Source organism: Triturus cristatus, chromosome 3_1 (assembly GCF_964204655.1).
Source record: "Triturus cristatus chromosome 3_1, aTriCri1.1, whole genome shotgun sequence".
NCBI lineage: Eukaryota > Metazoa > Chordata > Amphibia > Caudata > Salamandridae > Triturus > Triturus cristatus.
In genome coordinates this window covers 655,793,424-655,807,483 of record NC_140583.1, presented here as the reverse complement: position 1 = coordinate 655,807,483, position 14,060 = coordinate 655,793,424, and the positions used below count along the sequence as shown (strand labels likewise).

At 45.1% G+C, this 14,060-nt stretch overlaps 1 protein-coding gene and 1 pseudogene across 1 annotated transcript in view; one reads left to right on the top strand and one right to left on the bottom strand.

The window, feature by feature from the left end:
• Window positions 1-780, top strand: part of LOC146860752 (receptor expression-enhancing protein 5 pseudogene) — a 31,886-nt pseudogene extending 31,106 nt beyond the window's left edge.
• Window positions 1-11,033, bottom strand: part of FRMD5 (FERM domain containing 5) — a 493,627-nt gene extending 482,594 nt beyond the window's left edge. The window contains exon 1 of the mRNA XM_085644690.1: window positions 10,369-11,033. Coding sequence (XP_085500816.1) covers window positions 10,369-10,470 — 102 coding nt within the window. The 5' untranslated portion in view covers window positions 10,471-11,033. The remainder of the gene's footprint in view (window positions 1-10,368) is intronic.
• Window positions 11,034-14,060: the final 3,027 nt, after the last annotated feature.

The following is a 14,060-nucleotide window of genomic DNA, read 5'->3' as shown; positions in this document are numbered from 1 at the left end:
TGGAGTGGGAAAGAGTTAAGTGTCATGCAGAAGAGAGTCGTAGAGTGGAGTAAAATGGAGTATCCATGGTGTGGTAGCGCACTGCCATTACAGACAACACATTTTCAATTGAAATGACCATTACATTTGCACATACAGCGCACAATCGATTATGTGTGGAAATGTCATCACCTAGTGTATGGATTTGTTTCGATCGGGCTAAAATATTATTTTCCACCACACTTCAAAATTACAAAAACTGTGCTTTCCTAATTCTGATGTATTGTGACTGACCTGCTGGAAAAGATCGAGTAGACGACGGGGGTGAAGCGGATTTACATTACAGTGGCCCTCATGGCTGTCATCTCCCTGTACCTGGTCATCGGCTACGGTGCCTTCTTGCACTGCAAACTCATTGGATTCGTCTACCCCGCATACATGTCTATCAAGGCCATTGAGAGTCCCAACAAAGAAGATGACATACAGTGGCAAGCCTACTGGGTGGTGTATGGCATTTTTAGCATTTTCAAGTTTTTTGCTGACATTTTTCTCTTCTGGTTCCCTTTCTACTACATGCTAAAGTGTGGTTTTCTGGGGTGGTGCATGGACCCAAGCCCAGCCAATGGTGCTGAGAAACTGTATGCAAAAGTAATTCGCCCTTTGTTCCTGAAGCATGAAGCTGTGATGGACTGCGTGGTGAAAGCCCATAAGGACAAAGCTTCAGAGACCGCAGACACAGTTGCCAATGAGGTTAAACTGGCTACCGTTAACTTGTTGAACGAAGAGAAAAAAAGCACCTAAAACGATCGACCAGAATGATGATTCCCCAATTATCATACAGAGAGAATCTGGATTTCATTAAAGACAACAGAGGCTAACATTATGCAGCTAATTGAAGATGTCATCACTCTTGAGACACAATCATGTTTTCTGGAATGTCCCATTGTAATCTTTTAATAATGTTGCCTTGGAAACCGTTTTGATATAAAACAGGAATTTGTTGTATTGTGCTTACTTTTTTGATGTTGTTGTACAGAAAGTAAGCATTTTATTTAAATGCAATTCAGTGAAAACAGCGTACAAAGTGTATTTAAACCTATTTTAGTCGTCTCCGTGAAGGGAAGGAAGGCCTTATGTTGTCTCACTGTGAACTAAAACGCACTCAAATAAAACTGCGAACTCCACAACATATTTTGAAATATTTGCACATTTCATTTACAGACATTTACATTTGGTTGTGTGCTAGAAAAAAACCTTTCCTTTTCCACCTCCAGTATCCAGCAAGATTAGCACATAAATCATTTCCATCAAAGTCAGCAAATGAAAAGTAAAGACCAAGTATCTCTTAGAAGAGAGTCTGACATTTGAGCTCTGTCTTTGAATGCACAGCAAATGTGACAAGATAAGAATAAAACGTAAAGGTCTATTTACAGAAAGTGAGTACTTGTGGAAGAATACAAGGAATGATGGTAAACAGAATATGTTCAACGAGAGGGACAAAGACATGCTGGACACCCTAAAACAAATAAAGCCAACAAATAGAAAGCAAGAAAATGGGAGTTACAAACCACAAAGCCAATAGTAAGTAATGGGCAGAATGCATTCCCAGGGAAGTTTCAGAATGTCCCTAAGAAGTCTTTTCACAACCAAGCTGTCTGGTAAGCTTCGACCTAAAACGCATGTGACCATCTACAGGAATAGGTGAAGGGGGTAGAACTGTGCTGTTTTTATGGTTGTGTTATGCGGTCAAACATCAAACCAAACCTAGAAACAATCAATAGGTACTATTCAAAATGTGATTCATCAACATTTAAAGATTTTTAAATTGCTTGGGAAAACAGGAGAGACATTTTAATAAGTGTCTCTTCGAGCTCCCAAAATTTAAATTGTTTATTTGATACGGATACAGTGCTGCACAGAGCAGAAAACAAGCCAAAATTCACAAACTTCTTGTAATAACATTTTTGGGGTTTTGCCTACTAGACAGGGCATGAGATGTCTGTTGCAAGATATATTCTTAGCTTAGAGCCTGTCCATTGCTTACCATTGGTCACCTTTATTGTCACTCACATATGCTTCCTTCTTATTCATTAACTTGTGTAGGCTTTCCTTCCTATTCCTGTGTCTGTCCCTCACGTGGCTCCAGGAAACATTACTGTATCCTTCCACTGCTCGTTTTTTCAGGTGCTACTTTTTTCTTTTGGTTTAAGCAATTAGGAGAGTGCATGGGGTTTCTACCTGTCTAACTCTTGTGCTTCTCTCACCCCACCGCAGTCGGTGTTCCTCTCTCGCCAATGTGTAAACCCCCCACTCCATCTGCGTTGCCTTCTCACTCGTGTGCTCTCTTCCACCATCTCCACATTGCTATTTTTCATCCGTTTGAACCTCCCTCGTTGCTTCCACCCTTCTCCCGTGTTGATTCCACTCCACACCACCCCATGTTGCTTTCCCAACATTATTGCTCCCCCACCCGCTTTTTAAAAAAGCAAAACATTGTTTTTTTTTTCTTTTTAGTTACTGATTCAACTCGGATTGGTAACTAAAAATACAAAATAAAAGCAGCTGCATCATTTGTAGGCACATTCATGAGTGGCGGACATGCAAAGAAAATGACATGGCTAGATGCATCAAAAGCTTTTCTTTAAAAAAAAAAAAAATCTTTAGTCATTCGGAACAGCATTGAGGATAGATACTATGTCGCATGGCTGAAAACACTGGCAAAACCAACAGGTCCTAAATGCAAGAACTGTTGGCTTTGCCAAGGATTGTTCTTCTAAGCATCCAGCCAGCCATAGAAACTTGTCTTTTGGAGTTAGGTTTTGCGTTTAGTCTTTGTTACAGTACTGGGATTGTGGAAGCATTTCTTTCTAACAAACCCATCCGAAAACTTTTGTGTTTCTGATGCAGGACCAAAGGCGAGGATTATGCTGGTCTTTCTTCACTTTATTTTATATAGCAGTCGTTTCCAAGTTCACTTCTTTAATAACCACACAACTTATTTTCCCCAAAAGACTGGGAAATATAAATGCAACAAAACACGGAATCCAGTCCAATATAATGTCCCTTGTCTATTCCTCCTCTTTCTTCACTGCTATGCTACAAGTTAAGCATGTTTTGTCACCAATTGTGTTGATATTGGGCATAAATTTGCCTTTTCAATCTAGGGTGGGGAATGGCAATTTTGCACCCACCATCAGCCTACAATACCCCCACACCCATGGAGAGCTAAAAGTATCAAATGTTTCACCTGTATTGAGGGTTTCCCCATGAGAGGGCACTACGGTGGCCTTGAGTGCTTGCTTGCGGCCCACGTGCAGCCAGGCAGTGTGGGTAAAAAACAGTTTATCCTGCTTAGCCACATGTGCATTGAGAGCTACATCTCTCACTAGAAACATTTGTGCAAACATCCCCCTGACTCAAAAGAACCCTCCCTTGCTCACAAGAGGCCACATATGCGGGAGGTTTAACCCCAAAGTGGAAACAATATCCAAACAAATATTTATACAGCATTAGTGAGCAGGGCTGCCAGAGAATTAAGGGTGTTTCAAACTGAGCTGAAGTGGTGCTGCAGCCGTCAAAAACAATAGAATCCTTCCAGGACCAAGAAAATTCCTAGTTTTATGGGGTGAGGGGGAGGAACAATGGCCCTCATCTGGGGCAGCGGGGTTCCTAATGATTTCAAACAGACACTCTCCCAAGCAGTTGCAGAAGCACTTAAACCTCCTTCTTGCTGGTGGCAAGGCTCCCAGAACCCTTAGAGGAACCTTCAAGGGTAGAAACCAGAGAAACCTGGGTGCAGTGATGGTGTTTGGCATGGTCAGCGGCCTAAGAAAGCAATGAAGAAATGTAATGTTGGCCACCTGGAAGGATTCAACAAACTACAGGGATCCTTCTGTAGCAGTTCATGCATGTTGAAACATATCCCCTCTTCCTGGGAGGCTGTAATAATCATGGAAACTGATGACCACGTCATCTTAGATATTGACCCTATCAACTGGTCACCCGCAAAAGGGGAGAGGGGCACAGATAATAATGCTACATCTGATGATGAGGGTGGTAGTAGACCATGGTTGCCTGGTCCTCCTCCTAAAGAGGCAGACATCAATCGAAATAAGTCGAACATGCATGAACTAGAACCTATTTACCATCTTAGGTGGTCAACAAGAGTTCCAGCCAAAAAGGTGGCAGAATGCTTAGCGAAAATAATAGGGCAGCCCTTGGGCAAGGAAGGGATGGCTAGATTAAGAACAAAATGTCCCAAACCCTCATTGCAAGGCAAAGTGACCCTAACACCCAAAGCTGATGCCAAGATGTGTGTCTGCATTTCGCAGTATATGAAGGATCCCAAGAAAGGGACTGACCAATCTTGGAGGGCCTGTCTTGATAAACTCCTGGACATGGTGGGTCATCTCACTTAGATACTGGTGTTAGCAAAAGGAGCTAAAGTTTCGGGCATGCCTATGCCTGCCCAGATACCCTCTGATTGAGCTCAGCGAGCTGTACTTTTCAGCAATGTACCCAGAGAGGACATAGCAGGAAAAACAACGGCTGGCAGGATGTACACCAGCCTGGAAACTTTTTCCCTTCAAGATGATATTCCCAAGGCAGGGGCAACAGAGGATGCCAGAAAGGATTATCTATTTTTACCCTTCTGAAATTCAGAGAGAGCTTGTGATGGTTCAAAGACAAAAGGGAGGAAATAACAAGCTGTTCATGGGTCCTGAAAATGGTTCAAGCTTTCCAGGCAGTTTTATGGATATCCAAATCAGACCATTCAATGCCAACCACTAAGGTTTCCGAATCTTAGAAGTGGCTCTTCTACACCAGGAGGTGGTGGAGATTAAAAACACAGATGCGATTTAAAGGTTGAGTCAGCAGTGAGATGTGTCAACTAACTGGGGAGCACAAGATCAAAGAGCTTGGTAGAACTAGGGAAAGACCTCTGATATTTATACCTGGAGCAGCAAATCTCAGTGACAGGAGAGTACCTCCCAGGCAAGCACAACAAAGTTGCAAATAGGAATTCCAGATTCAGCAGGGGCTCCAGCAATTGGAAACTGAACCTCTTGGCATCCGGGTTGAATAATCATTATTTTAGCTGGAGACCTGACCCAGAAGCGACTGCAGGGAAAGTTTTCGTGCAGGATGGTCAGGAATGCAGAATGTTGCCCGTTCATCATTTGACATGGTTGTCAGTGTTTTGGCACAGGTGAGATGACAGCAGATTCTGGGAACTACCTGCTGGAGATCGCAGATGTGGTTCCCAAGTCTGTTGAAGCTATTAATGGATGCCTTGATAGCACTTCCAGTGAAAACTAATACTCTTGACAGGTTGCAGAGGTAGTTTCATTGTCTGGTCCTGGAGGATCATCTCGGGTTGATAGTGTGGGAGATTTCACGGGATGATGGATTAACCAACGAATTTCGGTGATCTCTGCAGGCCTCAACACGTCTGGGCAGAGAATATATTCTAGAGCAGAGGTTCTTAAGCTATGTTCTGGGGACCCAGAAGGGAATGGTTGTAGAGAAGCACCTGGATGCAGTGAAGGCAGGAGTTGTTCATGTTCTGGATTTTCTGTCAGAAAGGACGGCAGCAGGGCTAGCCTATAAAACAGTGAATACCTTCAGGTCTTTAATTTCTGCAGATCACAGTCAGGTGAATGAGACCCAGGTAGGTGACACTTTTGGGTGTGCAAACACATTAAGGTAATTGGGTCTTCTAAGCATCCAAAGCCTAGAAACTCCAGCCTCTGGGATGTGGATGAGGTTTTGAAATTGTTGTTATCATGGAAGGACCATTAGTTTATATCTAGGAACGAACCGTTCCCATAATTGTCTATGCAGGTATGTTTGGTATTGTGTTAAATTGTGTATGATGTTAGGGCACTTGACCTTTCAGAGCTTATGTTTGAGCCTGATGGAGTATCATTCACCATTGCGAGGAGAATGAAGACCAACACCAGGTCCATTTCATATCCGGCATCTGAAGACAAATCAAAATTGAGTGCGGTTACACATGAAAAGGCCTATGAGAACATGACAGCAGAAATGAGGCAGAGGGGAGAGAGGCAATTACTGATTGCCCTGAAGAAAACTTTCAAGACAGTCTGATTTCCATCCATCACCAGGAGGTAAGGTGGATTATGCAGGAAGTGAGTATTGAGGTGTCAAGTCTTGGGGCACATTTAGCAAGAGGGGCAGGGGCTTCCAAAGCAGTCACAGTGGGAGGGCGACTAGAGGACATTATGAATACCACAGACTAGTCTACGGAGCTGGAGCTGACCTTAAAAAACACCGCTTATTTAGTTGTTTAGTAGACTTTGAACATGCATAATCCTCGCATCCGTTCCTGCCCTACAATGTAAAAATTCCTTTCTATCAAGAAGGAAAGTTTCAATTCAAGGATTCTCGCACCCAAGAAACTTAGGAGGAAGAGGAATACAGCAATCAACAGGTGAAAGGTAAGGACTTTACTTTTGCAAAGTAGGAGTTAGAAGCCACTCTTCAGCCCATGCAGAGTATTTAAGAAACTTTTTGTAGAGGTTTGTAAACGATGCAGCTGTTGATTGATAATGTTGCAAATCCATAAGTCTGGAAGAAGCTGCAACATCGCATGATTCTAGTGGCCCTTGGTTTGGGGGAAATTGACATCAGTAACCAAAGTGGGTAAGGGGAGAACACTGATGTGAGTATCAAAGAGACAGAAGTCTTGCCAATAGGGAACATGAACACAGAAGTAGGGAAAGTGAGAGAAACAACAGATACGTGGGCAGAGAAAGTAGTAACGAATGAGGGGAGGGGATAGCAACTACAAAAGTAGTAAAAGCAGTGGGAGCCACAGAAGTGGGGAAACATTGTCACCAAGAAAGAGGGAAAAGAGACAGCAGACATGAAAAATTGAACAAAATCTGGAAATTACTAATTACTGTAAAAGTCCTGTGCACTTTCCAGGGTAAAGGTTTTTGGTGTACGTGGAACTGGGCTATGCATGATGTAAAACTTTCAGGGTCTCAGGTACAGCTGAAATTGTGATTTATAATTATGTTAATAGATGAAAGAACTGGATAACAGGTTTGCATTGCCTTTACTGGGTACAGAGCAGAAGAATGGCCAGTGAAAGTGTAACAGGATAGTACTACCTCGCATGAATAAAGCGAAGGAATAGACAAGGGGCATTATATTGGACTGGATGATGTGATTAGTGGACGACATGGTTATTTCGTTGCATTTGAATTTCCCTGTGTTTTTTGTAAATGTAGTTGTTTGGTTACCAAAGAAGTTAACTTTGATACAACTGCTATATAAAATAAAAGGTTGTAAGACATGCATAATCCTTGCTTCTGTGTCCTTATCAGAACTGAAACTTTCCTTCTTGATAGCTAGGAAATTTTACATTGTAGGAGAAACGACTCGTATGAGATCTCTTAAACGTAAACATTAGTTTATATGAATGGTAATAAATATATTAATGCCAAAGAAGGAATTGTTCTTTCCACCCAGTTTGTAATACATTTAAATACGTAAGGTTTGGGTTTCCTGTTACAGACCAAAGAGCCTTTGGGATTTTAACGCCATTGGGGATTCACTTATACAGTAATAAAGCAATCAACAGGTGGAAGGTAATGAGTTTACGTTTGCAAAGTAGGAGTCAGGAGCCACACTTCAGACTATGCAGAGTATTTAAGAAACGTTTTGTAGTGGTTTGTAAACTATGCAGCAGTTGATGGATAATGTTGCAAATCCATAACTCTGGAAAAAAGTGCGGCAGTGCATGATTCTACTGGCCCTTCGTTTGGGGGAAATTGGCATTAGTAACCAAAGTGGGTAAGAGGGGAACACTGATGTGAGTATCAAAAAAACAGTAGTCATGCCAATAGGGAACATGAACACAGAAGTAGGGAAAGTGAGAGAAACAACAGAAACGTGGGCAGACAGAGCAGCTGCAGTAACGAATGAGGGGAAGGGGAAAGCAACTACAAAAGTGGTGAAAGCAGTTGGGGACCACAGAAGTGGGGAAAAGTTGTCGCCAGGAAAGAGACAGCAGACATGGAAAATTTTAATAAATCTGGAAACTAGTCTACTGTAAAGGTCTTTGCAAAAATAAAGCAATCAGAGGCCAAAAGCCACACAGAGCAGAGGAATGTGGTTTTGAACTGCACAAAAAGCATCTGTGACAAAAGTGGAAAAGGGCAGTAGACAAGAAAGACCACAGGCAACAGAAGATTCGTGGGCAGACCCACAGACGTGGGAAATAAACAGGATGGAGCAAAAGTGAAGGAAAGGATAATAGCGGTTTTGGTCTTTAGGACTATTAGGTTGAGCCCATTCATCAGAAATTTGCCCCTCTGCCACTCACATAAAGTGCTGCGTTCTTGTTCTGCTCTGCCGAGAATGGAGGGTCTGATTGTCAGGTAATTAATGTACCTGCATTGTCAAAAATGTCTTCAAGCAATGCTGTCACATAGGACTGAGGCTAAGCACCATTTCGTCTACACTCATCAACACCCGCACACTCTAATCTATAAACATTTCAAGGGCCTCGCATATAATCTCCCTACGACTGGGTACACTAGCATGGGAACAAATGACACATTTGTGCGGGCAGGAAACAGCCCCAATATGGTAGGAAGACACACAGCAGAAAAAAGCAAGAGGACCAGGTTAAACTGTAGCACTGGGATAGGCAATGCGATGACAGTGGTTCAGGAGGAAAGCATGCAACAGCTTGTGGAATACACCAAAACTGGGATGGGAATACACTGCCAGCATGATGGAGGCAAACAGACATTGTGAGATATGAGCATTGGGAGACAGAGTCACCATACTCAGGACCATGGTGCGTACCGAAGAAATCCAACAACCACTATGGGGTTCTTTTCCAAAAACTCATGGTGCAACAACAATGTAAAGGCATAATATCGTAATACACCTCCATACAACAGAGAGACACAGTCTGACTGAAAGACACGGATGCACACTTGGTCAGAGAGAAAAAGACACCCGCGTTTGCATCAGACGATTGGGACACGGACCCAGAAACACAGGGACGGAACACACTGAAGCAAGGAGATTGACACACTACCAGGGAACTTAAGCATTTAGGATAGAGAAGCCACCCGGAGACTGGGGGACACCCACATAGGTAACATACTGGAGCAGGTAGACGACGTTTGCACCGGAACGGGGAGAAACACGTACAATGACAAAGGGTCTGGAAACAACATAAACGGAGAGACACATCTGTGCCACAAAACTCTCACAACAGAGAAAAGGGTAGTCTAACCCAGCGGTCCGACTCTGGAACAGGCTCACGTCCACCAAATCGGGAGATGGGCACCAGGAAAGGAGCAGATTACCGCTGCGATTAAATATACTGCCACTGGGTCAAGAAAAACCTTTCAACCATGACTTGGAAAGTCTTTGGGACTGTAGAACCTGAAATTGGAAAGGAAGACACTACAACCCTGGGGAATAAAAGACAAATGGACACGGAGATATGGAAACACGCGCCCTAGGTCTGGGACGCTCGCTCTTACACTAAAACAAGGACACACGTACTGTAACTACAATCGTGCTTGGAGTCGTCTTCTGTATTATTTGTGTTCTTAGCTCCCGTTTGAGTCGGTGTTGCACTCTCTCTTCACCGTATGCAGCATTAATTTGTAATAACTGAGTTTGGGTGATCCAAAGATGAACACGTTCACGTTTGGGGGCAAAATGGAGGATGGGTGATGTCACAAAAAACATCTCCGGTCTATCCCCCCCCCCCCCCCCCCCCCCCCCGAATTTAGAAAGAGGTCCAAGGTGGTACAGTCGACTCTCACTGGTTAGAGGCGTAAAGATTTCTAGCCATGTCTGCGACCAGACAGACCTCTCTGGATCCTCCGCGGCTCCAATGACAGCTTTTTGTCGGGAGTGATAGTGATGCTCCTAGACCCAGAGAGCTTTCCACGTTGGGATCGGTGATGGAGAACGAAGCGCTAGTGGTACGCACAATTTACTTGGACAAGAATGAGACGAGACCTTCAAAGATTAAGTAGACCAGGAGCTCCAGCCTAAAAATCACCACCCCGCAAGGTCGGTCTGCTGTTCACAAGTGTTGTCCAGAGAGTCCCACCTCATCTTACGCTAAAAGTAAATTACGCATTCTTTCTGAATTATTTTATTCTGAGTTCAGTTTGGATGCCGAATGCGCCTCCCATAGTGTGTGCATCATCCCTATCCGCGCGCGAAACTAGCTCATCAGACTTCACCCTTCAAGTCCCCACTAACGTTTAAACAAAGCATTTCGTGTAACTACCCAGAGAGAAGCGCGTGAATTGTTATTCAGGAAAAAGCAGCCTCTATTTAAATAACTTTTTTTTTAAATCAGAAAATCGGTTCTCTCACCTGGATTGTGCAGGTGTATTCGGAATCGTCCAGTAAGCGCACGGTGCAGTTGTACTCCCGGTCCAAAGTTCTGCTGCTGCCGCTCATCAACCTGCTCAGCATCTTCTCCGGGAGCTCCTGGGGGTGGGAGCGAGGGTGCCAATGCCCCCGAAAGGAGCCCCCGGTTAACTGGTCAAAACCAACACTCCTGTACAATGCCTATGAGCCTTCCTTCGGTACGCTTCCTTTAGCCTTTTATGTTGCTCAGGGCAACCCCAGACACGCTGCTGCTCCCCAGAGAACCCCTTCTCCCACGCACAGAAGATGGCAGAGGCGCTCGAACCCCGCAATGAATGGAAATAGCTTACAATGTCCGAGGAGCCTATGCCCGCATGCCAACCCTCTCGAATCATACCGTAGGTTCCCAGACCCAATCATTACCTCATAATTTTGTGCATTCTTTTGCCTCTATTGTAATTCAGTCTGAAACCAGCGTTAAGATGCACAGGCGAGGGGGAGGTTATCACAAAGCTGGCTTTAAACTGATTGACAGGCTAGAGGCGGTACTAGGCGGGCCTTTGTGGCTGCACTTCCCAGCGTTCTCCCCGATTGGTTAGCAAAAATGACCCGCCACGGAAAAAGACCGCCCCCCCATCCCTGAAGAAATATTTGGTGCACCGGAAGAGACTTCTCCTGCTGCTGCACCTGACTAGACGTCTAAGCTGATCCGGAAGACATGGCCCAGTCACACGTGAACCGGAACTGCCGGCGGCACGTGAGACAGCGTTGCTGCCGATGACAGCGTGTGTCGGGTGCTCTCGTGTACTGTGTGCAGCTGCTTGTGTCAAAGGGGCGCGCGGGGAGACTGACACGAGGAGATTCGGCTTTGGTTCATGAGGGGAAACTTCGTCTGCGGATAAGAAGTGAGCGCAGTAGAGTTTGGGCCATCGACGTCAAGCAGGGAGTCTGCCTTTCTAGGTGTTAGGCTGAGATGGAAGAACCACACCAGGGACCGGCAGCGTTGAGTTCCCAGGATGCGCTAGTGACATTGGCTCTGATAGATCAAAATTAGAGCAGGGGATTGCTCCTGGCCATTATTTTGCATACTCGGTAGTTTTATCAAGGCCGGTTAAAAAGTAGCAGAATGCAGTACTTATCCTCTTGAATTGTAAACAGAGAAGAGCATATACATGAAGAGCTCACTTTATTTAGAATTTGTCTAACCCAGCGGTCTAAAACCTTTAGAAATGTGTGTACCCCAGAGGCACAACAAGAGCCACATTTCGGAGGGGGCTAAATCAATATTGCGACGGGGAGGTAAGTCTTCCAGCAATAGGAAGAGTGGAGATGCAGGGGCTCTAAGAAGGGGTGAAAACACAACAAAGCCTCGTTAACAAATACATGGTATTTTAAAGAGCTGTGAAGTACTCAGGTGCAGCTGCAATAAGACATCGCCAGTCCGGGAAGCTGTCTCAGCCCGGGCTGAAACACACGCGGGGGGGAGGGCGCTGAAGCCCTTTGAGCCTAATGGGCGTTGTGTACCCCCAATCATTCACTACTGGAACTTAGGAAACCCCACCTAAGCGGTTTCTATGATTTGAGGGAAATAACTGACTCAGCAGGCCTGTCGCGTACCAGGGTTGGCTGATACTTGTAACGCTCCTGTGGAAGTTGGTGGAGAAGTCCAAGCAGTGCTGTAGGAGTGAACTTAGATACAGCTGTCATTAGAAGCGTGGAAGAATATAAACCCACAGCATCACTCCGTATACTCTGATCCCCTAGCTATGTGTCTTTTGCTCTTCTTCGTGTGGGTCAAGTAACACCCCCTGCAGTTCTAAAAATACAGAATGGGGCGCACGGAAGGCAAGCAAACAAAGCTGCAGTTTTCCACCCGGAAACAGATCCCTAATGATGATGCAGAGTCACAACGAGGGGAAGACCACCCTCTCCCACCCAAGAACAAGATGCGGACATTAAAACACTACTCACTATGCGCCAAAGTTTGTCATCTATCGAATCCAAAATGGACACCATGAACTTGCGAATGGACTTTATTGCGCAAAAACTCGGCAAATATGATGGTCACATATTGGAGGCAGAGCAGCACATCTCCTCACTTGAAGATGACTCCACTACTAAATGCGCAAAGCTACAGGGCATGGAGAAGCTTTTGACAATAATAGCTGCCCAAAATGAAGACTTAAAAGCGCGCTCGTGCAGAAATAATCTGCACATAGTAGGTATTCCGTAGTCCACTGCTACAGGACGCATGGAGGAGTACGCAGAACAACTGTTGCTGGGTCTATTTGGGGCGGAGGTCTTTTCCAAAGTAATGGTGGTGGAGAGGGCCCAAAGGTCGCTTGGGTCGAGACCGCCGCCGGGTGCGCCACCCCGTCCTATACTAGCACGTATCCTCAACTACAAAGATCGGGATGTTGTGCTACGATTGGCCAGAGAAAAGCAGGATCTGATCTATAATTGGGTTTAAATTGCGATCTACCCGGACTTCACACTAGCGGTACAAGAAGCACGGAAAAAGTTCATCCCTATCAAGCAAAAACTGCAGCAGGCTAATATCACGTACTCTATGCTCTACCCTGCGTGATTGTGGATCCAGCACCACAGAAAGATGCATATTTTCAATAACCCGCAGCAAGCCAAGGACTATCTGAAATCCGCCATGAGGCGCACCCCTTCACCATCAGATGAGGATCATGGCTCACTGCGTTCCTCAGCTACTCATGAGAAGGTTTAAAGACAGAATAAGTAGGATTTATCATTCTGCCGGGATCCGGTCAGACTTTGCCTCCTACTCAGATCTCAACCGACAGGACGTGCATACCTTTCTGAACGACCTGTCCCAATGCTTACGCTGAAATGCGCTCACAATGTTATACAACACCTAGATGTTCCTTGTCACCTGATAACGAATTTCCGGGCCCCCTCGCACTATGTGAGGTGCGCTGACGGTCTCTCTGAAGCATATCCCCAGAGGGTATTCCCCATAAAAGATGTTTTGTAATGGTATGTTTCTCCTTATCATTATGCAGTCATTATTACTATGCTCTCAGATTGAACCTATTTTAACAGTGCGCTTCCTTGAGGATCCCTTGATCCCTCTTGGACGAGGCGGCCTGGAGGGGTGCACTTACCAATGCATGCAAAATATATTGACTGTACTGTTGACTACATGGGCTGGGGGGGATCTATTTCCCCTGCGGGTTTGGGCCGCAAGGGTGGGGGTGGGAAAGTTAGTTAAGGGCGTATAGGTTTGTAATAAATGGCATAGCTCACTATTTGCACAGATGGAAGTACACGTTCTATATGAGGGGCAGTCTTCATGTGGAAATCTCCATATGCTTGTAGGATCCCACGGTCTGCACAAAAATACATGGCTAACCTAAGGTTAGACAAAACTCCTACCATGGAATGTGCGCGGTCTTCACGACCCCCGCAAGCGACGACAGGTCTTGTACTACCTAGAAAGACATCACATCCAGGTGGCGATGTTGCAGGAGACGCACTTGTCTCCTGGGATGTCGCCCACATTTGGTAGGAAATGGGCTGCACACAGTTGCTTCTCCTCCTATTCAACATATGCAAGAGGCACAGTCATCCGGATTAAAGCAGGCCTGGGGTACTGTCCGCTGGGGTCAATGCAAGACTCCCAGGGCAGATTCAGCATAATGTGGGGCAGGCTGGCGGGGCACACG